Source organism: Pezoporus wallicus, unplaced genomic scaffold, assembly GCF_028554395.1.
Source record: "Pezoporus wallicus isolate ANWC-B61680 ecotype Strahan unplaced genomic scaffold, APGP_CSIRO_Pwel_v1 contig_5542, whole genome shotgun sequence".
NCBI classification, from domain to species: domain Eukaryota; kingdom Metazoa; phylum Chordata; class Aves; order Psittaciformes; family Psittacidae; genus Pezoporus; species Pezoporus wallicus.
In genome coordinates, this window is record NW_026640165.1 from 2649732 (window position 1) to 2671812 (window position 22081).

Consider the following 22081-nt stretch of genomic DNA (forward strand, 5'->3'; position numbering starts at 1 on the left):
TGTTCCTCAAGACTGTACAGGGTTTGTATTACAATGCTCAGAGCTGATGCCGTCCACCTGACCTGTTTACATGTACCTCTGGTTCCCTTGGGTAGTGCTGTGGCATCTGCAGCTTTCCCTCCCTGCAGCTTTTCCTTCTTCCCAAAGCCATTTCCACAGCTGAGGCTGCTGGTCCCCACGTCCCCAGCCAGCTGTCACCACATCCCGCGTTCACACTGATGTCTGATACAGCAGTGTGCCTTGTCACTGGGCTGTCACAAGATGTGACTGCAATCAGAGCCAGCCTCTGATGTGGCTTCTCTGGTGTTGGGGTACTCACAGCCCCCAAGTTGGCTGGGAAGGGCAGGGAGGGGGGAGTCAGAGGGGAGTCAGCTGCCCCACACAGCATTGGAGCTAAGCTGGGGCTGGAGCAGTGTCCCTGATGTGCTCCTCTCATGGGCTGCCAAAAACGGTGGGAAAAAAACAAGGGCAGCAAAGTTTTTGAAGCTGGGTAGTGGCTGAGTGCCACCTGCAGCCTGGTACCAGCAAGGGTTGCCTTTGCATGTCAGGTCTCATTGTGGTGGGTGGGATTCACAGGGGGACCCTGAAAGCATCAGGGCACCCCAGTCCCTGCTGGGAGAGTGCTGAGTGCCCCAAGTCTAGCCTGAGGTGCTGGGGCTGGCATTGGGGGATGAGCTGGTGTTGGGGTGAAACACTGCTGCTCTTCACTGCTGAGGGAAACCTGGGTGAGCAGAGGTAGGAGAGGCAGGTGGGGGCAGAACAGCAGTACCCAGCCTTGTTCCTTGCTCACCTACAGCTCCCCTCCCTCCTGCCTTGGCCCAGCACAGGCAGGAAAGTGCTGCAGGCAGCAGCCACTGTGAGCTGGCTCAGCTTCCCTGGGGTCACCTAACCTTGGCAGTTTCTCCCCCCATCCCCAGACCAGGTGTCTGTTGATAGCAGCTGGCCATGGCCCGGAGCTCAAGCAGGTCTTGTACTGGGTAATCTCAAAGATCCCAGCCAGCTTCAGCTGGCCTGGGGTTCCCCAAAATTCATCTGTTTGCAGGGAGTGCAACTTCTCTGGAGAGATCTCCTTACAGATTTACTCCAGGGAATAGAGTAAATCATCTGCAATGTGATGTACTGGCTTGTCCTATTGACTGGTCACAGCTCTGGGCCCTCTGGCCAGCCAGCCCCCGTGTGCTGAGTGTGACACAGCAGCAGTAAATCACAGTTCTCTCTCTGCCAGCATGCACAGTTGATTTGGAAGTGTTTCATCTCAGCTCTATTAAATAATACAACTTCCTTCTTGAAGCCTTCTGCCTCATCTTCACTGACCCTCCACCCTGTGTCTTTCAGCTCGTTTCCCTATCACCTCACACAGAGCTGGTGTATCAGTGTCCCCTGCAGCCATCTGCATGCTGCATGGGAGCTCACTGCAGGCTTTCACACCCAAAGAACTACAGCACCCAGAGCAAGCCCCTCAAGATGCAGGATGTGACTTACAACATTGTGGCTAGGTGAGGTGGCGAGCATTCAGTATTCAGTTCACAGAGTTATGAACCTTTTTAGGGTTTGATCTCACTAGCCCTGGGAAGCAGGATCTGGCTCAGGTAACCGGGACTGCCACTTCTAACCTATCAGAGGCTGTCAGTGAGAAGAGTCTGTATTTAGAAGCATTCGAGTGCCACCATTAAACCAGTGCTTCTGGGTTTTGGTTGATCACAAGTACCCTTCTGTCATGTTCCCCGCAAAACTCAACTTATTATTGATATTTAAAATAGTTAATAAGACAGACTTTTCTGTCGCCTGCCCAGAGGTTTAGCACACTGCAGGAAGATTAATGTGGATGGAAAAGGAGCATCTCTGCCTGTGCTGTTGCCTCAGAGAGAGCTGGTGGTGCCTGGATGTGTAATAGTGGGGTGACGGTCATTACTGCGGGTTACAAATATTGGTGGATTAATAGCATCAGCTGCTGAATTATCACCTGAAGAAAACACGATTTGAGGCTACCACTGAAAGAAAGGAGATTCATACTACACCAAACTCAGCTTTTCCCAAAAGTCACAAAAAAATCACGTGAAAAAATCACCTGAGCAGAAGTGGAGACTGGTGCTGAGATGAGGAGAAAGCACAATGCTCTTCTGATGCAATAATAGTAACAGAAATACTTTAAAATACCTCTCTAGTGACTTAAAAAGAGCTCACTGCCTTATCATCATTGCCAGCACACATGCCTCTACAAAGATAGATAGCTTGCTTTCTTCTGATTGCTTTGCAATTACAGGTAAAAATTGTAAGGTAATTGGATTTTACAGGCTCTCATCCAAAGGGTTTGAAACATGATTATTTACAGTGATTGACATATCCCAAGTGGTGAATTATTGCATTAGAGACGTGGATGCACCTCTTACGTACGTACCGTCAGTCAGAAAATGTCTGTTTGGCACTGAGCTGTGTAATTTCAGCCCTTACTGGGAAATGGTGCAGTCTTGACTGAAATTTGGCTGGAACCAGGCAGATTTTGAGAGCGTCTCTGTTAGTGGCTGAAGTAAAATCAGCTATACCCACTGAAAGGCTCTAAATTATGAGAGATATGAGAGAGAACTTAATAAAGTGATATTGCTTCATTTGAAACCTCCCACATGCACACCCACATGGTGCAATGAGCTCTCTTTTCCCAGTTCTGACCTGCGCTCTTTGACCCATAGCTTCCCAGGAGCAGGCTGGGAATATGTCCCAGTCAGAGGCTAGCTCTGCAGATCAGGAGTACCCACCTGAACTCGGGTAGCTTGCTTCACTGTAAAATAAAACAAAATTCTTGATTCTCAGAAGTGATGCCACTCTCCAACCGTGTCCTGGGCTGCATCAGAAAGAGTGTGACCAGCAGGCTGAGGGAGCGAATTCTCCCCCTCTACTGCACTTTAATTAGACCCCACTTGCAGTCCTGCATCCAGCTCTGGGGCCCCCAACACAAGAGGGACACGGAGCTGTTGGAGCAAGTTCAGAGGAGGGCCACAAATATTCTCAGAGGTCAGAGAATTGGATTTGTTCAGCCTGGAGAAGAGATGGCTCAGGGGGGACCTTATAACAACCTCCTAGTACCTAAAAGGGCCAACAAGAAAGCTGGAGAGGGACTTTTTAAGAGGGCATATAGGGGTAGGACAAGGGAAGATGGCTTTAAACCGACAGAGGGGAGATTTAGATTAGATGTTAGAAAGAGATTCTTTGCTGTCAGGGTGGTGAGGCATCAGAACAGGTTGCCCAGGGAAGTTGTGGATGACCCATCCCTGGCAGTGTTCAAGGCCAGGTTGCTCAGGGGCCTTGAGCAACCTGCTCTAGTGGAAGGTGTCCCTGCCCATGGCAGGTAAGGCTGGAACTAGATTATCTTTAAGGTCCCTTCCAACCCAAGCCGCTCTATGATTCTGTGAAGTTAATGGCAGCTTACCTTGGTTTGGGTCATTTCAGCATCTCTCTAAGTACAGCCACCACAGAACTCTCTGGCCATGTGGCAATTTTACATCTGACAGTCTAACAAAAACACAAACCCAAAGTATAGTGTTTTTAGCTCTAAGGTGTGTTCACTGCCCTCTGCTGTATCATATGGCAGTAGGCTGGCAGCCCAAGCGAGCTGGAGCAGCACTGGCTGTGGGGAAGGGCATGGCATGGGACATGCAGCACTGGAAAGACTGCCAGGTATGTACCAGGCATGAGGGATTGCTGGGAAAGTGCAGACCTTGGAGATGGACTCATTGAAGCCAGCATGGGCTGCTGCTGGTGTGGCACACTCTGAATGGACTTCACAATGCGGAGCGAACGACTGTGCCTTACAAACCGCCAGCAATGGCTGAGCTTTCAGCAAATCACAGCTGTTAGAGAAATAAATTATAGCTCCTGAAAAGAAGAAGAACATTGCAGTTTCAGATTTAAAAAAAGTAATAAATCACTAGGGAGCTTGCCTTGGCAATAAATTGAGGCAACCTAAAAAAAGAAAATCTGCTTATGTCAAGCCTTAGGAAGTGGGCAGCAAACTGGCTAAATGATAGTTACACATTTCAGAAGTCTGGCTGTGTAAACCACTTCCCGTGTATGCCATTTCTATATATAAAAGACAACACAATTTTCTTCCAAGCACAGAAAAGTCCCCCGAAATTTCTAAGATGCTATTTTAAAAGTAGCAGACCCATAAACCTGCAAACTGTTGAGCAATGCAGACCTGCTTTTAAAAATGGGTTTTAGCTTCCAAAATAAAACCTGGCAGAAAACACAGCCGCTAGTTTGATGATGAGAACAGAGACAAAGAATGGTGATGGGTCTCATCAAGGATGGGTGACACACAGCTTCACAAACCTTCTATTACAAAACATACAAATAAAAGAAACCCACCTGATTGATGGGAAAAAGCAGTGACTCTTTCACCAGCTGCCTCCAAGGGAGAAAGCACCTCTTAATTTGCTTGGAAAAACAAATCTGTGCTGTTTAAGGAGTAGTCTCCAGCATAGCTTTTGCTTAAGCCCAGTTTGCAATGAAGAGGATCCCTGCATGCGGCCAGCTGACTAATACCAGCATATACACAGACACTTCCCCACATATATGATGTATATACAAATAAAGGTGTATGGATATATAAGACGTCAGTAATAGAGTGAGCCTCCCTGCTGCCTTTAATAGGAACTTCTTTAGAAGAAAATAACACCTAGAAACTGTATTATCAGTAACCTTTATTTGTTGAGATTTCTAACTTCATACAAATAATGAAGAGGAAAGCTTTTCAGATTTTCAACCTGCAGGGAAAATACAGAAACACATACAAGATCTGCCAGTATTAACAGCCAGAGAATGAATCAATAGAGCTGCTATGGAAGGAAATATAATCAAATTTTTTGTTTGTTTTGTTAAAAATCAATTAATCAATTCTTTTAAAATCACATTCTAATCTATGCATGCAGATGTACATTTTCTGTTGTTTTCCATTTTTGTATTTAGTCCAAACAAGCAGCAAAGGCTAATTTGTCTGTTAAAATGGCTAAAAATCTGACAACGGTTCTGAACTAAGAGCCACAAAAATAAATATGTTCTGAAGTGAAACGGAACTTTTCCACTTCCTTCAAGAGAAGCAAAGTCAATCCCAAACTACAGAATCTTACAGATACATGGTGGGGAAGCCAAGATAATTCCTAAGGTTACATTTACAAAGCTACTGTAAAATCCTACGTTAATAGTTGGAGATCTATAGAAATTCATAGTTAAAGATAGCGGGAGGTAGATAGAAATCCATAGTTAATAATAATAAAAATCAAACAGCAAAAAACCATTTTGTCCAAACAGGATAGAAAACCCCAAATAAGCCAGTTAAATGAAGCACACAGAGAACAGGACAAAAATTCTGTATTCCTTACGTGCTGTCCTAGCTTGTCACTGCTTTTCTCTTCATTATATCAATGTAGTTCAGAATCTCTAGAGTCGTTCTGCCAGCTAAACTCAGATACTCGGTTTCAGGAGAAAACGCGGCGGGTGCTGCCGCGGTGCCGGAGCCTGGAGGCTGCAGCTCCTCCTGCGCTGGCATTTTGTGCCCTCCAGCGGTGCTAGGGGCCGCGGGGATGGAGCGCCCACAGCTGCACACCGGTGTAGGGCCACACTGGGTGGCAGCATCCACCTTACTTATTTGTGTCACAGAGCCTTCCGTCTGTACCCAGACATCGCGCCTGCTACTGTGAGTGGCAGGCTCTCCCTTATGGGCTTGATGTAACGAGCTGCCCTCAGATGGGGCAGTGTGGGCTTTATTTTCCTCCTCTGGCGCACATAAAGTAGAGTTTTTCTCATGAGGGTGGTTTGCTTCTTCTCTAGTCAAAATACTGCTGGGCTGGAGAGGCACAGTTCCAGTGTGAGAAGTCTTAGGCGGCTCTGTGCTTGCTGGAGCTAGGTTGGCATCATCTTTCTTCAAAGACTGTTCATCCCTATATTTCATCTTTTGGGCTATGTCTTCCTCTTCAGACTGTATGAACAGAATTGAGTGAATGCAACTGTTTAAGCAGTTCAATAGCTAAGGACTAAGTTAATGACTAACTAATAACTAAGTTCGTGAAATATACAGAAAGGCCAGAACTGTCTGCTTTTGTTTGTTTGCCTTTTGGATTGTGTTTGGTTCTGTTTCTCTCCTATCTCCCTCCCCCCCCCCCCCCCCCATTCTTTCTCCAAGGGTGTGTTTCTGGCCTTTGTGAAAGAAGAAAATGGGTAAGGCACATCTTCACTCTCACAAAGAGCTTCCATTGTGTTATGTTTGTATTCAAGAATGGGTGAAAACACAGAGTGTGTCAAATCCTCCTACCTTACAGGCATAGAATCATCGCATCAACTAGATTGGAAAGGACCTTGAAGATCGTCAAGTCCAACCTTTACCCCAGGACTGCCAAGTCCACCACTAAACCATGTCACTGAGGGCCTCATCTACACAGTTTTTGAACACTTCCAGGGATGGTGATTCTACCACTTCCCTGGGCAGCCTGTTCCAATGCCTGATCACTATTTCAATCAAGATATTTTTCCTAATATCCAGGCTAAACCTCCCCTGGTGCACCTTGAGGCACATAATGTAAGGCAGCTGTACATCAAGAAGCTTGCTTAGCGTCTTCCCACAGTGATATTACTGTAATTCACCCTGGCATTATCCAGAGCCAGACCACATGTCTGGTAAACTATTTAGGAAAACTTACAGCTTATTTCTTGTCTTCCTCACACATGAAGTAGTTTTGCACAAAATAAAACAATAAATAACATTCCAGCTACACCCACCCTTAGATGCACTCAGAAATACAGGTATTATTCAAATGAACCTCTGCAAACCCATAAAGGGGCAGTACTCACCATGTCAGGACTGGAGCTGAAATAGCTCTCTGTCTGCCTTGGGGAGTAAATGGGAGACTGGCTGCTGAGTGATGACTCCACATCTGAAAAATGAGATGGAAGGAAAGGTTACCAACTCGCCAAAAATTTCTCCAAGCATCCAATTCCCAAGTACAGCATGTAGAATTAAACATTACTGCATCTGATGCCATTTCAAGAAACTGTTTAAAGTGTTATTGAGGTCAGTCTAATTCTTGACAATAGCCAATTCTTCTTTCAGGACAACACATCTTAACAAGAAGTGTGAGATAGGTCCCCCAAAGCTTCAGCCATGCTGTTAATTAGCAACCTGCACCAGCAGCAGGACTGTGCAACTCAAAAGCAGGAAGGACTCTGCAGAGCAAGGCCAGGGAAAGAATGTAGCAAACTTCCTGCACAGGTTGGCTGCCATACAAGTTACATGTTTTTCTCTTGGAGGCCCTTGGGATATACCAGCTCTGAAATGCAGCAGGACAGCTGACCCCTACTGCTAGGAGGGAGCAAAAAAGAACATGGGATCTCCCTACTGACTCCCCTCACTCTTTCTACATGTGGAATGACGAGTAAAATGGCACATGTCAAACATCTAATGAAGATAATAATTAATACAGAAAACATGTCCAAGATTTCTTCCAATCAGCAGACGTCTTCAGGAATAGAAAGTTACTAGCATCCACTTGGAACTTTCACTATATGGTGGTTAGTAAAGTTCAGCTCTGGTGCTCAGATCAACATTCTTGACCTCTCTTTTGGATTAATTTATAGAGGTTTTAGCAGTTACCCCTACTGTCAGAGCTGGCTTTTCTATTTAGCAGACAATTCTGGAGCAAATGGGAAGAGGTAAAATAAATATGTGTGTAATACTCACCAGAGAGGAGTTAGTTAACCTGAATTTGTCTCTTCAAGGAAAAGCAAACACAGTTCTTAGTTACCTGGTAATGCTAGTTGTCTTGATACAGTGCTGCATAAATCAAAACAACAAACCCTCATCAAATGTAACATCCTGAAAAGATCAGAACACTTCTCCCTGGCTTTACAAGTCACTGTTTCAGTTTCATATGTGAAGAAAAACCTGATTTTGTAATTAATAATGTATAGATAGTACTAACCCTTCTTCATCTGGCGGAGACTGGAACTCACTCTGAACTCTTTCTCGTGTGCTGTTGTGAACTTTTAAAAATAATGAAGTGTTAATAGTGAGGGTTCAGCTGGATCAGCACCTTAGTTAGGTGGGGAACATTCAGTTTCTGTAGTACATAAGGGACTCACTGCACTGTACTGCAAATTAACTTAAGAGGTACAAAACACCTGAGCAACACCGTATGTACCTGGGTGACTTCTACAGGCAAAATATCTAAAAGACTACTTATATGCATGCTGGCATAAAGCTCCTTTATAATCCTGAAGTGTCCTGCATATAATATCTGAGCACTGCCTGCAGAACCTGATCCTAAGGGTTAATGGGTAACTTACTTACACAATGTATTTCAGATATGAGCTTAGGTATGAATCAAGACATGTAAATTATGGACATGAATTATGGACATATGGGCTATCTGAATCACTTAACAAGAAGATGTTCTTTCTGGATTCCTTATATACACCATGGCAGAAAAGAAGCTTCCACAGGAGTTAATCCAGTGAAGCGATATTCAGTTACTAACTATTGTGGATATTCTTTTTAATGGTGCAAACAATAGCTTTGATAAAGAATGTATCTCTTTCTTTAAAAAGTTACCTTTTCAAATCCAAAGAGCTGGTTCTGTCTCCAGGCTGATTCTCCCACAGACTCGTCACTGATGGATGCAAACACAGAGTTCTCTGGTAAGTGATTTCCTCTCCTGTACTTTTCTTTCTGAATTAAAGTCATTACTGGTGATTTTTTTGTCTTTCAGATTGTATTTTGTCTGAAATGCTTCCCACTATCGAAATCACTGCACTTATTTCTGAGCCCGAGATTTAACACCAAGCATCTCTTTTTCACAAAATTTGTTTATGTTGAAATGCAAATCTGAGAGATGATAGAAGATAGTGCTGCTGCTTTGTAAAATGGAAGGTGTTATGGATCAGAGTCTTTGATAAAACAGTCTTTTGTAAAACATGGGGCACTCACACCTGCTAACTTCAGCTGACGGAAGACATTAGCTTCCACTGCAGTCAGTGGAAGGAGACAGGGGCTTTCAGAGAGCAAGTCAGAGCAGCAGCTTAGCTTCAGAGACTCAAAACTGTTCCATAAAGTAGACTTTCTCTGTACTTTTTATAGGCAGATGAACAGTGGTACAAAGGGCTTACTTGAGCATAAATTTATTCACATTATTCACAACTATTTCCACTGAGAAAACTTTAGTCCTCAGTAATACTGGTTAGAATTTTGCTTTCATGTCCTCTTAGGATGTCTTCAATTCAGCAACATCTCTGCAGCTATCACTAGTTAAGGGATTGATAATTTCTGTGGCACTCACCTTTTTTGTCTTGAATAGTTCTGCACACTCTCCTGTAAGTTAATCCACTGATCATGGTGATAAGCAGAAGTTTCTAAAATAAATAAATAAAAAAGTAACCTTTGATTTTAAAATGCATAAATGTAATTTGAAAATAAATGCTTCTGTGAACTTCAAAAGATAATTTAAATACTGATTTAAAATTAAATTACTGCATCCTGAACATTCATGACATTTTTTTCAGTCAGGGCAGACATATCTCTGGTTATAAAAACGTATGTCTTTAAAAGGAGAATGAAACCCAGAATATATGTCCTTAAAGTACTGTCACACACCAATTTTCTCAAGGTTTGAAGGCGCTCCTTTCTCTTCAGAGGCTATGAAGTAGTGCTGTCCCTCGTGACAGTCCTGCAGGTGAGTGTTATGAAGGTCACTGCTTTTCTGGCAGCTTGCACTTAAGACATTGTTACTTTGAAGTAAAACCTGTTCTGGAGCCGTGAAAATGCCTTCAAGGTGTCTGTCTACAGAATTATTATTTTCATTGATTGCAGGATAAGCTTCTCTAGCATAGTAAGGATAATTTTTATTGGTCATTTCATGTCTGTCATCGGGATCCATGAAAAACATGCCAGTGCTGCTTCGGTTAACAAAAGGATTAAAATGCTTTGTGGGACGATTAATATTGATTGGTTTGCTCTCATCTTCAAACAGTGCCAGAAAGGAACAATCACTTCCATCTTGTTCAGGTTTCAGTTCTGAAGTTTCTTTCACAACATCAAACAATGTGTCTTCTATTCCTTCACTGTCTTCTGATTCATTTTTGGTCATTATCACTGGATTTTTCCTGGAAAAATTCATATAGTCTAGCCTGCAGAATGACATGGAGGGGGAGTAGAAAAGAACAAACAGTTTGTTCAGTACATAAATAAGCAAAACACTGTTACAGTTGACAAATTATGATAACTTGATGATAAAAATCTCAAAGATTTTACTGACCACCACACTTTTGTCCCAAATGTACATTACATCAACTGATAAACTTTCCTGTATTTTACTTCCAATTTATAGTAAGATTGATTTAAAAGGGCTTCTGCTTCATGATGTCTCCAAACACCAAGACATGGAGCACACCCTCCTGAGTACGGAAGTGTGGTTTATAAAATCAGCCACAGTATGTCACTGCTGCTCCACCAGCTGACCAAAGAAGGCCACTTTGGAAAAAAAAGAAAGAAAAGAGGAAGACAGCTTCTTCCTTTCACAAAAATGGTTTGTTCTTCAATACTACAGTTCTCTCATGTACTGGAAGCCTATGATAAACTCTGTGTATTGCTTGAATCCTGGTCTCCTTAGCAAGTGACTTACATTTGTACTTGAGGGCAGTAATCCTAATTCAGCATGGGATTTTTCTGTTCCTGTGTCAGGAGGCCAGTCAGACATTTTGTTTTGCCCACTTCTGATAGAAGTGGTTTGGAAGATGCTGCCATAGCATCGTTAGCACAAAAGCTGTCATGCTTTCACTTACTTGGCTCCTAACACTTTCACAGCTTTTTTCTAGGCTTGATCTGGTGACCGACCTTTCAGAAAATCTCAGCAAAGAATTGAGAGGCATCTGAAGCACAGAAAATTGGCAAAGGCCATTCAAAAAAAATGACTTTTCTTTAAAATAGATGGAGCAATGCTATTAATGGAACTTGAAAACTGATAAAAGGTACAGAAAACTCTTACTGGAAAAAAAAAATCTATAATGGTTTGATCAGTGAATACTTGGAACTGGATGAAGATCCTAGAGAATTTAAATGAGAAAGTGGTGTCCTCTGCATATAGAAACCTCCCCAGAACAGTTTTAAAAGGCAAAACACCCTAGAGTTTGTTTCTGGAGAAACCTGGGTGGATCTACATGAGGAAGGTAAAACCATTTTGTGAAGTGATTCAGAGGCTCCTTCTTTATTCCAGCAGAACATTTTGTAATGCTAAATAAAAGTTGGTAGCAGATGAAGAAATGCGACATTTAAATTTTTTAGTTAATATTTAATCATCTTGAGGTGCCACAGTTCTCATGTATGCATACTGGCTGTATCATTGGTATGTTACAATTACATTAAACAATTGTGTAAACTTGTACTCTACTTTCCATATACAGTGAAAGGAACTCCCTTTGCAGGAGAACTATCAGCTCTTGAGACAGAAGAATTTATGGCTACAATGGATGAAAACAAATCAAGCACGATGCAAAGAAATGGATTTGAAGATCAGCTGGAAAGATGTTGTTAGTGAGCCATGAATGGGCAGAGGAGTAATGTAAGTGCCATAAGCAGATGAGTGCAGGTCTGAGGGCCTGTGGAGAAATGAAAGGGGAGATGTAGGCAAGATGAGGTTATATAGGGTTTAATTTAAAGATATTCATCAGGAATTCGTCAAGATACATAGCAAGGTGAAGGTTATCCTCATTTTAGGTTTTGCTGGAGAAAGCTGGGAGAAGCTAAGAGAACAGAGAAAGTTAAGGTGGCTAAGACTGGAAGCTGATGCATTCACCTAGTTATCATGTGGTCAGTGAGTTTATCAGTTACTTGACTCCCTGGGCAAACAGGCTGTAGGTACTTCAGAACAGCAAAATAACACACAGCCTTTTTATGGCTCTATTCAGCCAAAGATAGAGATTGACAGGAACTTTCAACCAGACAGCAGATTTACATAGAGAATAAAAAGAGTAAAGAAAAATGAGCCCTGTAAGACCCCTAGATCCCAGGCAAAAGGCCCTGGAAAGAAACTAAAATAAAATGTTTTGTATAAACAAGTCTGGCCCTAAATCCTCTGTGATTAAAAGGATTTTTAATAAACATACACAAAAATAAATGTATTCCAGATTTCTATCCATTCTTTCAGAAACAAAGTGTATATTCTCATAAAAGTATTATTGAAACAATTGAGGTTTTTTTTAAAAAGCTATAGTAGGATCACATATGGGAAAAAAATAAAAAATGCTGTGTTCATGGAATCCTGTATATAAACAATGTAGGTGGAGAAGTTGCTAATGACTACAGCATCAAGGTCATCAACAAAAGTGGCCAGAACTAATGAGAGCAGGGCAGCTTCCCTGCCTGTGGCTTCTTAGCAAATCCATGCTTCTCGCTTGGGGTGAATCCTGTAATACCATCATGTTTGTGATGTTGCAAAAAATAGATCACGGTGCTAAGGGCCTACTTAAAATTAATATTTTTCTGCTTCTAGCAAATTTAAATAGCTTGGCATGTTCAGTCTTTCCATTTCATTTCAATTTCTATTTGAAAAGCACCAAAATCAGTGAAAAATCAAGTAGCAATAATCTTCAGATTATCTTAGTATTTTTCTTACTTGAACTTGACTGTTATTTCTCTCATTAGTGTAAAAACACGGCCTACCTGTGCAATGGCTTTAACAGTTCCTGAGGCACTGTATCAGACTTTCTGAAAATACACGGGCTTGGAGGTTCTGTAACACAAGGGTCTTGATCAGAACTATTTCCTGGCTGAGAAAATAGTAGAAGCTGTCAAAATCTGAGTATGTTTAGTAGTTACAGTGTTTAAAACTTTAAAGTTAGGTTTGCAAACAATATACATGTTTTCCTACTCTTTTTACAGTAGAAGCCCACATCTCCTTACAGCCTGAGTACTGTATAACTCATACTTTTCCATATTTATGTATTACTGTTATTATGCAAAATGTCTTTTGAGCACCCCTCTTCCCATGGTATGAACAAGCTTGATAGCCTGTAACAAGCTGAAGTTCCGCTGAAGTTCCACTGAAGATCAATTCATCATTGCAAGCTGTTGTCTGGAAGGGACCTCCAGATGTGTTTAGTCCGACCTGCTCAAAGCAGGGCCAGCTTCAAGGTTCATCCAGATTGCTCAGGATTGCTCAGTTCCGAGATTCTGCAACCTGTCTGGATGGCCTCTTCTGGTACTTAGCTACTTTTGTGACCATATTTTTTCCCATACAAACAGAATTTCCACTGTTGAAACTTGCGACTTTTACTTCTTGCCATTTTGCCGAGTACCTCTGGCTCTGCCTTGCTTATAAGACTGTTTAGACTGTGGAAGACAGGAGTTAGTTCACCCCACATCTCCATAGCCTTCTCTTTCCCAGGCCACACAAACCTTTGCTCAGTCTCTCCACAGTCATCATGTGCTCCAATGCCCTGAAAATTTTTGTGGCACTTCATTGGTTTTGCTACAGTTTGTTGATCTCTCTCTTGTACTGGCAGTTCCAAAACCAGACACAGCATTTCAGATGTGTTGTTACAGACGCTGCTCAGAGGGAAATACTCACTTCCCTATGACTGCTTGGTTATGCTCTTTCTAATACAGCCCTCTATGTGTAGTTGGCCTTTGCTGCTACAAGGTCACACTGCTGACTCATGGACAACTTTCTGCCCAGCAGCACCCTCAGGCCTTTCCCTGCAAAACTGCTGCCTACTCAATCAGTCACCTGATGTGTGGGGCTTCTCTGTGTTAAACTCTATGAAGTTCATGGTGGACATCTGCTTGTCAGGATGCCACTGAACAGCAGCCCTGTTAACATAATGATCACTCTGCCTATTTGGTGTGACACATGAACCTGTTATGGTGCTGAGGGTGCACACTGTTCCACTGTACAAGTCTCTAATAAAGATGTAGTGGACTTGGTATTAATCTCTGGGGATTCCTGCCATTACTAACCTGTTATCAATTAGACTTTAGCCAATAGACAACTACTTTGAGCATGATTGTTACAGCCAGTTTTTTACCCATCTTACTATCCACTCATCTTGTTCATACCTCCCCACTTTGGCTACTAGGATCCCATGAGAAGCATTTTTAAAAGCCTTGCTAAAGTCAAAGTAAATATCTGCTGTTCTTCCTTATGCATAGAGCTAGTAATTTCATCACAGAAGGCAATCAGGTTCAACAGGCATAGTACGGCCTTGGTAAATCTATGATGGCTGTTCCTTGTCACCTTCTTGATATTTACGTACCTTGCAATTGCCTCCGGGAGGTCTAGCTCCATAAGCCTTACATGGACAGAAATGAATACTGTAAGAACTATGTTACTCACTGCATGACTACAAATTAGGTCACGGTGATCACCTGAGATTATAACTATACCCAGTTACACTAACTGTACAGTTAAGAAAGCTGTATTTATAATTGTAATACATTTCAGCTTTCTTTAAGCAACTTTACAAGCCAGAAACAAAAGCAAGGTAGTGGTATGTGACTATCTCTCTTTTTGCAGATATTAGTAATACTGGAAGCTCAGTGAACAAAAGCTCAAGTGCATTTCATAACAATAACAGAACTACATTTCTATATATGGAATATTCATTGGCAATACCAGCCTACAAGAAATGCTGATTGTTTACAATTATCTTCACCACTACACTAATTTTACACCCCAAATAAATGAATGTTAGTTTAAAATAATTCTGTGGAAATGACAAAATATTCATAAAACCTGGGTTTGCAGCTTCTCTTCATAGGTCTGTTCCCAAGTGTGACCCATTAGGTTTGTGCTCAAATTTTCTTCTGAAAGTTGTGTACAATTAGAGGACCAACAAACAGAAGAAGACAATGGACAGGCACTAAAAGCACTTGCTGTGCTGTCTTCACATTCCATACTAGAGTCAGCATATGTTACTTGTGGTAACTAGACAAAACATAGCAGAGAGACATTTTATTTACCTAAAAATGTTTTGATGTCAGCATAAAGTTCAAAGTAATCAAAACTTTTTATATCTTTTACATCTCTGCACATATACAACAGCAAGAGAAAAGTTTCATGTATTCTGATAGGATTTTTTCATGGAAATCATACAGTAATAAGGGCTTATTTCAGGGAAACACCTAAGCGCCTACTTTAAGCTGAAGTATGTACACAAATGTTATCCTGAGGACAGATGGGTATAAATCCATTTTTAGCACTAGATGTGTAGGTAAATGATTGGCTGACTTAGTTCCTAGATAGTAAAATGAAAATAATTGACTCCATTGAAGAGACAACTCCAACATGTTGTGAAACCAACAATGCTATTTCAAGCAGATCAGAACACAAGTAGAAATTTGAAGGCAAAACTCATGAAATGTTACTGTATCTACAGCTACATTGCTACGCAAACTAAGTGTTTTCTAACAGAATTACTAGCTTGGTTTTGGGGATTTTTTTTTTGTTTGTTTAATTGGGTTTTTATGCAACAGTGGAACAGGTCTTAAAAAAACCCACTTAAAATCCATCTAGAGAATGTTTTTCACTGTAACCTCAATGACTGCATGAACTTCTCAATTGTATCCACTAAGACTTGTACTTAAGTTCCTCTTACAGATTCAACTTTTGTCTATGCTGTTTACATTTCATCATTTCACATTTCTGCATATTGTTTTTGATTTTCTGCTGTTGGCCTCAGTCTCTTTCCCACAGTCTCTGTCCTTTGCGACTAGCTTAGAGCACAAAGGTGAGCTTTTCTAGAAATACATAAGAAACAGCAGGAATGGATATAAAACATGACTAGCAAATAACATATCAATATAGCCTTAAAGAAGACTTCACAATTCAGCATCCATGAGACTGGGTCACTCTTTGAAAAATCACTTAAAAATATAGTCACTGCTGCACATTTTTAGCTTTACATCAGTGAGAATGATATACTCACATTATGCTGGCATTTTATTTTCTCGGAGATATGCTGCCTTCTGCTGTCCAAAACTTGCTTTTGTAACCTTGTAAAATAAATAAAACCAGCCTATGATATACGAGATATAAGATCTATAAGATTAAACCCATTGAGTATTAATTTCAAAACAATATAAAAATATTTTTCCACACATCTTAAACAGACCTGATTCTTAAGCAGTTATGAGCAGTCACTGTGTGAGTCTGTCACTTTAGGGTGTCTGAAGTTGAATGGGAAAACAGTGTAAGTGGAAAAGGCTGTTTGAATAGCCAGCTCTGTCAGATAAACTTAGTGTATGTATCTGACATTAAGTAAAGAAATTTTTTTTTAATCTCTCAGTTTTGTGCAGTTTTTTGTTTAGAATACATTTATTTACTCTGTCATAGAAAGAGTATCACAGGAATGCCAGGAGTGATTGTAAAACTTCTTCATCTTAGAATGGTGTATTTATGTTTACTTAATAGCCCAGATATAACACCAACAAGAAATACGTTTTCCAGGACTTTATTATAACTTAACTATAGCCTGCATTATACAAGTACCTGTTCTGGATGTCATCTAAGTTAGGCATACGTTGTGTATGCAATGGTGATGTGGGAAGCTCTATGTTGTGCCTCCTAGCAGGTATTTTTACATCTTCAGTAATATCAATGTGTACTGGCTTCCTCATGCACGCTGCAATGAAAGTATCTGGAATGTCAGTGATGGGTTTGGAGAAAGTTTTGAGCTTTCTGAATTTTCACTAAAGTACAAAAGCTGTTGTTTTAGATTATCTTTATTAATTTAAAGCCATATTTTTGCTTTCTTTCTTACTAGCAATGCAACAGCTTTATTCTAAATGGCATTATAAAATTATTTATAGTCAGCTGCTGTGTGTAGACAAGCTTTGTTGCCCTCTTCAGTCACCTTTTAATCTTCCTGAGCACACAACAACAAATTCTCCACAATCTGGTTTATGAATATGTCACAATGGATAAGAATCATAGACTCATTTAAGTTGGAAAAGACCTTTAAGATCATCAAGTCCAACCCTAAAACATGTCCCTAAGCACCAGTTACAAAGAGTTAGGAATCAAGTTGCACAGATGTTTTTTAGGAGCTTAGTTATGGATTTTAAGGAAGATACTCTGGGTAGAATTGACAGACTATTCCAAATGCCCCCCAAAAGTTATGAAAAGGGAAGTGGAATACAAATAGACCCATTCAATGGCAAAGGGAAAAACAAATGTATGTAGGGTAAAATTGATGAATGGAATGACGAAGGTACACAAGTATACAAGGCTTTAAAGGTGAAGTAGGCAGTAGCCAGAGTTCGTTGATTCCTCTTATGTACTGAATTTTTATTCAATCATAATTTTTATATTTACTCACAATTGCTTATTTTAAAAATAACACAACACTTATTTGAGCATGAAGTTTCAAGTGGAAGAACAAGACCTGACATAATAACAGTAATACTTAAGGACAACTGATTCTGTCAGCAGTGAAGTCAGAATGCTAACTATACTAAACTCACCAGAGTTGTCTTTTTTGGTTGATATCTGATTCACAACATATAGATTGAGGAGATCTAAACTGACTGCTGAACTTCCAGGAGATGACACTCCCAGAAGCTTCATCTTTGATTTAAGTTTCTTCTTTTCAAAGAATTCCTAGATTTTTTAAAAGAGAGAACAACTTTTTTGATAGAAGCTTCAGAGACAAGTTAGAAGCATATATAATCCTTTTGAAAACAGCATGCAAGACTTAGCAAACATTCCTAACAATAAAAGCACGCGATTAAATCTCTAAATCCTCACACCCTGCCTACTGTTATTTATTTTATTTTTATTACCTTGAAAGACTGCAAGCATAATTTGGTCATATTCAAAATTAAACACTGTTCTCTTAATGCCAAAAGCTTGATCTTTAAACACGCATGCCTCAAACTTTTTATATGATCATTAAAAATATTTCTTTAAAATAAAAAACTTATGACATGCTGCAAGGAAAAAGTTGGAAAAAAATTAAACTTGGGCTTTTTAGGCAGCTTACAAGATTGTAGGCAAGTTAAGTCAGCAAGATTACATACACACAGCCATCTCTAACGACATAAAGAGTTTACTGTTCTCCAAATTTGTCTTTCTTGACACAGAAAATAATCTTGTGACCAAAAAAAAAAAAAAAAAAAGAGAAAAAAGTAAAGAAGAAAAATCTCTATGACTGGGACTCCAGAAAGGCTTTTTGTTGCAAGAAATAAATAGAGATGATTGACACTTTGAATGTATCAAGCAGATGATTACAGAAATTTTAGGAAACAAAAAAATCTGCATTTTATAGGAGACTATTAATAATCATCCTACAACCACTGGCATCAAGCACAGCAGATGAATAAATAAAACCAGTAAGATTTCTTTATTTTAATCACAAGGAGGATATTGAAAACCTAAGGCTATGTCAAAACACAAAATAGCATCAGCTTTTCTTCTGAAATGTAATTCCTACCATTATTGCAGGTTACATGTAACTAATATACCCAGCTTGTCCCTTGGTAACTATTTTCCCATATATTTTATTATATCACAATACTTATCATTCTAAGATGTTACCATCTATGGAAAATACTTGTTCTTCAATTAAGAAGGCTATTTGCAATGTGGTGAATTCAGCCTATGTACACATCAACACTTCAAAATTCATACTGCTTTGGAGTCCACACGCCCAAAATGTACCCATGCCCCTTCAGTATCTCAGATCTTTTCTTTGCATTACCTCTAATTTACTAAATTGCTACTAATTGTGTAATTACCACTGTATTTAGTAATTCAGTAATTATAAAATTACTAAAACAATCCTATCTATCTTATTTGTTTTCTTTCCTACACTGAAGCAAATTACATAGTTCTAATGTAAATTCTGTGGTTCAGACAAATGAATCCTGAAAAAAAAGATCTTTTGAGAACTCACAGGCTTCCAGGAGACTGGGAAAGTTATAGGAACAACAAGCTGCTGGTTGCTCCTGCATTCCCTTTGGTAAAGGTTTTAATTTCTGAGATTGTCTCCATACTGTCAGCCTGGTATTCCTCCTGCTGTATATGTCAATGCACCTGCCCTGGTCAGCCACAGTGATGGAGCTTCCTTATACTCTTTTTTCCCTGCTGCTGGGGAGGAAATTGACTTATCTTTACTATAGTTATAACTGCTTTATTGTACTGTTTTCTTCCTCTTTCCTGTTTGAAATGTCTTCTGCTATGCCATGGATAAATTTGATTCTATCACTTCACTTCCAGATTCAAAATACAAATAAGCTGGCCTACTTTTGCAAATGCCAAATAAAGTACTTCAGTGAGCCTAACATTCTTTTACGTAGCCCAGGAAATAGCTGTGTTTATGTGTAAGTATTAGGCCAGCTGACCATGTAGTTGTCGCAGTAAGGCTTCAAGCAATCCCATGTGTCAGCGCATACCAACAAAATATAGTAACAGAATTAATTCAGTACAACTTCAATTGGATGAATTAATTCATTCATGCCTTCTCCTACTCCCTCCCCTTCCTGCTGGAATTCAGTGTAGTAATCCTAGAACAAGATTTCTGTCCTAAAAGTTACATGAAGTTAGGTAACCATTACAACTGTTATGCTATAGCTTTGAGTCTCACTCCAAATGCTTTGAAAGTTTTTGCCTAAATGAATCAACTAAAGCATTTAAGTAACAATGTAAAATCTAAGATACCTAGAACTGCTTACCTTTTGCTTTCTCCTTTCCTGCTTTAGTATGATTCTGCTCCTGAAAGATGCAAATAAATTTTGTTTTAATTGTAAAAGTATAATCCTGAGTCATGGCTTGAATTTCTCATCAATGGTATTGAGAATTTAGGACACAAATTATGTTCCCTTATGTTATGTTTATGTTGATGTGATGTTATGTTGATGTTGATGTTATGTTATGATGGATCAAACCTTCAGGTAGTAAAGTCAACATATGTCTGTTGAAGTCACTTTGATACTGGTTTACTCAGGTAAGTACAGGACCACATTCTGTCTTAGAGCTACCAAATACATTGAACATTCAGAATAAAAAGCTTTTTGCCATTTGACCTGTAATGCAGCATTTAATCAATTCTTAATTTCTTAAAAAATTGTCAGAAATCCTTGTCAATATATTAATTTCTCCTAATTTTCTTTGTCATGCTGCAACATAGTTACAAAACCATATTGGCAAAGGAAACAAAAGAGCACAATACAAGTTTCTACCTTTGGGGACTTCACAGAATATTGTAAACATTTTGTAGAAAAGGTAAGAAAAATTGATTGTCACTACAAGTTTTATCAAGCTGCTGTTCTTGGTGCAATATTAAAAGACAGTTATACCTTAAACTACATTTCTCACTGGTTAAATATAATCTTAAATGCATTGCCTACAGGAGGTGTTGCATAAAACTGGAGCTATGGGTAACTGCTGTGAGCAGGGTGAGCATGGCTGCAGACCTTGGGTCGATAAGATGAGGGCTGTTTTTTTCAGAGTTAGAAATAAGGATTATCCCCTTGGAATTACTTTTTTTTTTTCTTTTTTCATGGTGCTTAATGTTAAAACACACGTTCCAAACATATGCATGTAACATTTACCCTTGCATAACATTTACCTAAAATGTAAATCCCAGCCTCACTGAGGAACCCCAGCAGATAATCAACAGCAGCAGAAAACAGCAGGGTGATTTGCTATTTGCTGAGTGCAACACTCCTACACACTGCTTTTCCTTACAGCGCAGCATGATAGCTATTTAGGATGAAGTTGGGATGGTCAGGGTTTTTTCTCAAACTGAAGCTGTCCCTTCCACCTGTTTCACAGGGGCAAATTCCAGAAACTTCATATTGCTGGCACAACTTCCAGACGGGTAAGGCATCCTTCTAGTTTGATTCTGGAGTAAAGATGACTATAAAGCTGTGTTTCACAAAGCTGCTTTCAAATGGCTGACAAAATCTGCAGGGTTTGTATTTCTAGTAGATAGGCACCTAAAGAAACTGAATGGTAACCTTGGTTTGTTTGTTTTGGTTTTTTTTTTTTTAATGTTACAACTCAGTGATTATTTTACTATTTCAGTGAATCTCAAGAACTACACATATTTTTCCCCAGTGGTAATCACTATCATTAGTGAGGACATTAAGGACAGGCCCAGTCTGCAGAGACAGAGGGCCAAACATGACCCACCCTGCCTGGTATGGGAGGACATCAACATCTTGTCACACAGTCTGGTTCAGGAGGGGACACCGGGGCTGCACATCCACCATGGCTGTGCCTGGTCTGTGAGGGAGCTGAGCCTGGTCTGTGAGGGGACACTGGGGCTGTCACATCCACCATGGCTGTGCCTGGTCTGTGAGGGAGCTGAGCCTGGTCTGTGAGGGGACACTGGGGCTGTCACATCCACCATGGCTGAGCCTGGTCTGTGAGGGGACACTGGGGCTGTCACATCTACCATGGCTGAGCCTGGTCTGTGAGGGAGCTGAGCCTGGTCTGTGAGGGGACACTGGGGCTGTCACATCCACCATGGCTGAGCCTGGTCTGTGAGGGGACACTGGGGCTGTCACATCTACCATGGCTGAGCCTGGTCTGTGAAGGAGCTGAGCCTGGTCTGTGAGGGGACACTGGGGCTGTCACATCCACCATGGCTGTGCCCGGTCTGTGAGGGGACAATTACTCAGCACGGAGCCATTTCTGGCAGCCTTTGAAGTTTCACTTACCGGCTCCCGCCGACCCAGTTCATTTTCTGCTGCTGAGGAGGGAGGGAGAGCTGCCAAGTGTGGCGCTGGGGATAGAGAGGGAATGGTCACCACAGGTGTGGTTTTCCACAGCCCGGCAGCGCCACAGGGCCCTCCTGCAGGGCCGCCTCCTCCCTCGGAGCACTGGGACAGCTGCTCTCCATGCCCCCAGGCTGCCTGGTGCTGGCAGACAGGAGGGAGAGGATGAAACCAGAACAGACAGCAGAAGAAGCACGCAGGAAGCCAAGCAGCGCAAGAGGGGATGCTTTGGTTGCTGCCATCCTTCCTCTACCACTGGCACTCCCACAGAGGCTGCTGCCAGAGGCCACTGCCCTTTTGCAAAGGAATCACAAGCCCCCTTCTGTC

At 40.8% G+C, this 22081-nt stretch overlaps 1 protein-coding gene and 1 long non-coding RNA gene across 2 annotated transcripts; one reads left to right on the plus strand and one right to left on the minus strand.

Moving 5' to 3' along the window:
- Positions 1-5368: 5368 nt before the first annotated feature.
- On the minus strand, positions 5369-21770 carry CUNH12orf40 (chromosome unknown C12orf40 homolog). The gene is made up of 13 exons (XM_057417915.1): positions 21698-21770; positions 19706-19745; positions 17498-17633; positions 16524-16656; positions 15961-16027; positions 14769-14960; positions 12698-12804; positions 9635-10167; positions 9321-9393; positions 8597-8654; positions 7968-8028; positions 6841-6923; positions 5369-5971 (listed from the first exon to the last, which is right to left on the minus strand). The coding sequence occupies exons 1-13, from the start codon at positions 21718-21720 to the stop codon at positions 5384-5386; spliced, it is 2094 nt and encodes a 697-aa protein (XP_057273898.1). The 5' UTR covers positions 21721-21770; the 3' UTR covers positions 5369-5383.
- On the plus strand, positions 8649-11629 carry LOC130603844 (uncharacterized). Its single transcript, XR_008973300.1, has 3 exons — positions 8649-8682; positions 9544-9713; positions 11440-11629. It is a non-coding gene; the product is annotated as an uncharacterized LOC130603844 (long non-coding RNA).
- Positions 21771-22081: the final 311 nt, after the last annotated feature.

What these genes read in the sequence shown, in the direction of transcription:
- CUNH12orf40 (XM_057417915.1), bottom strand. Translation starts at nt 21,720, where the DNA reads ATGAACTGGGTCGGCGGGAGCCG. An exon ending in TTAGATGACATCCAGAACAG is followed by an intron (nt 16,028 to 16,523) that starts GTACTTGTATAA and finishes TTATTTTACAAG; the next exon opens with GTTACAAAAGCAAGTTTTGG. An exon ending in AAGAGAAGCTGCAAACCCAG is followed by an intron (nt 12,805 to 14,768) that starts GTTTTATGAATA and finishes CTATTTTCTCAG; the next exon opens with CCAGGAAATAGTTCTGATCA.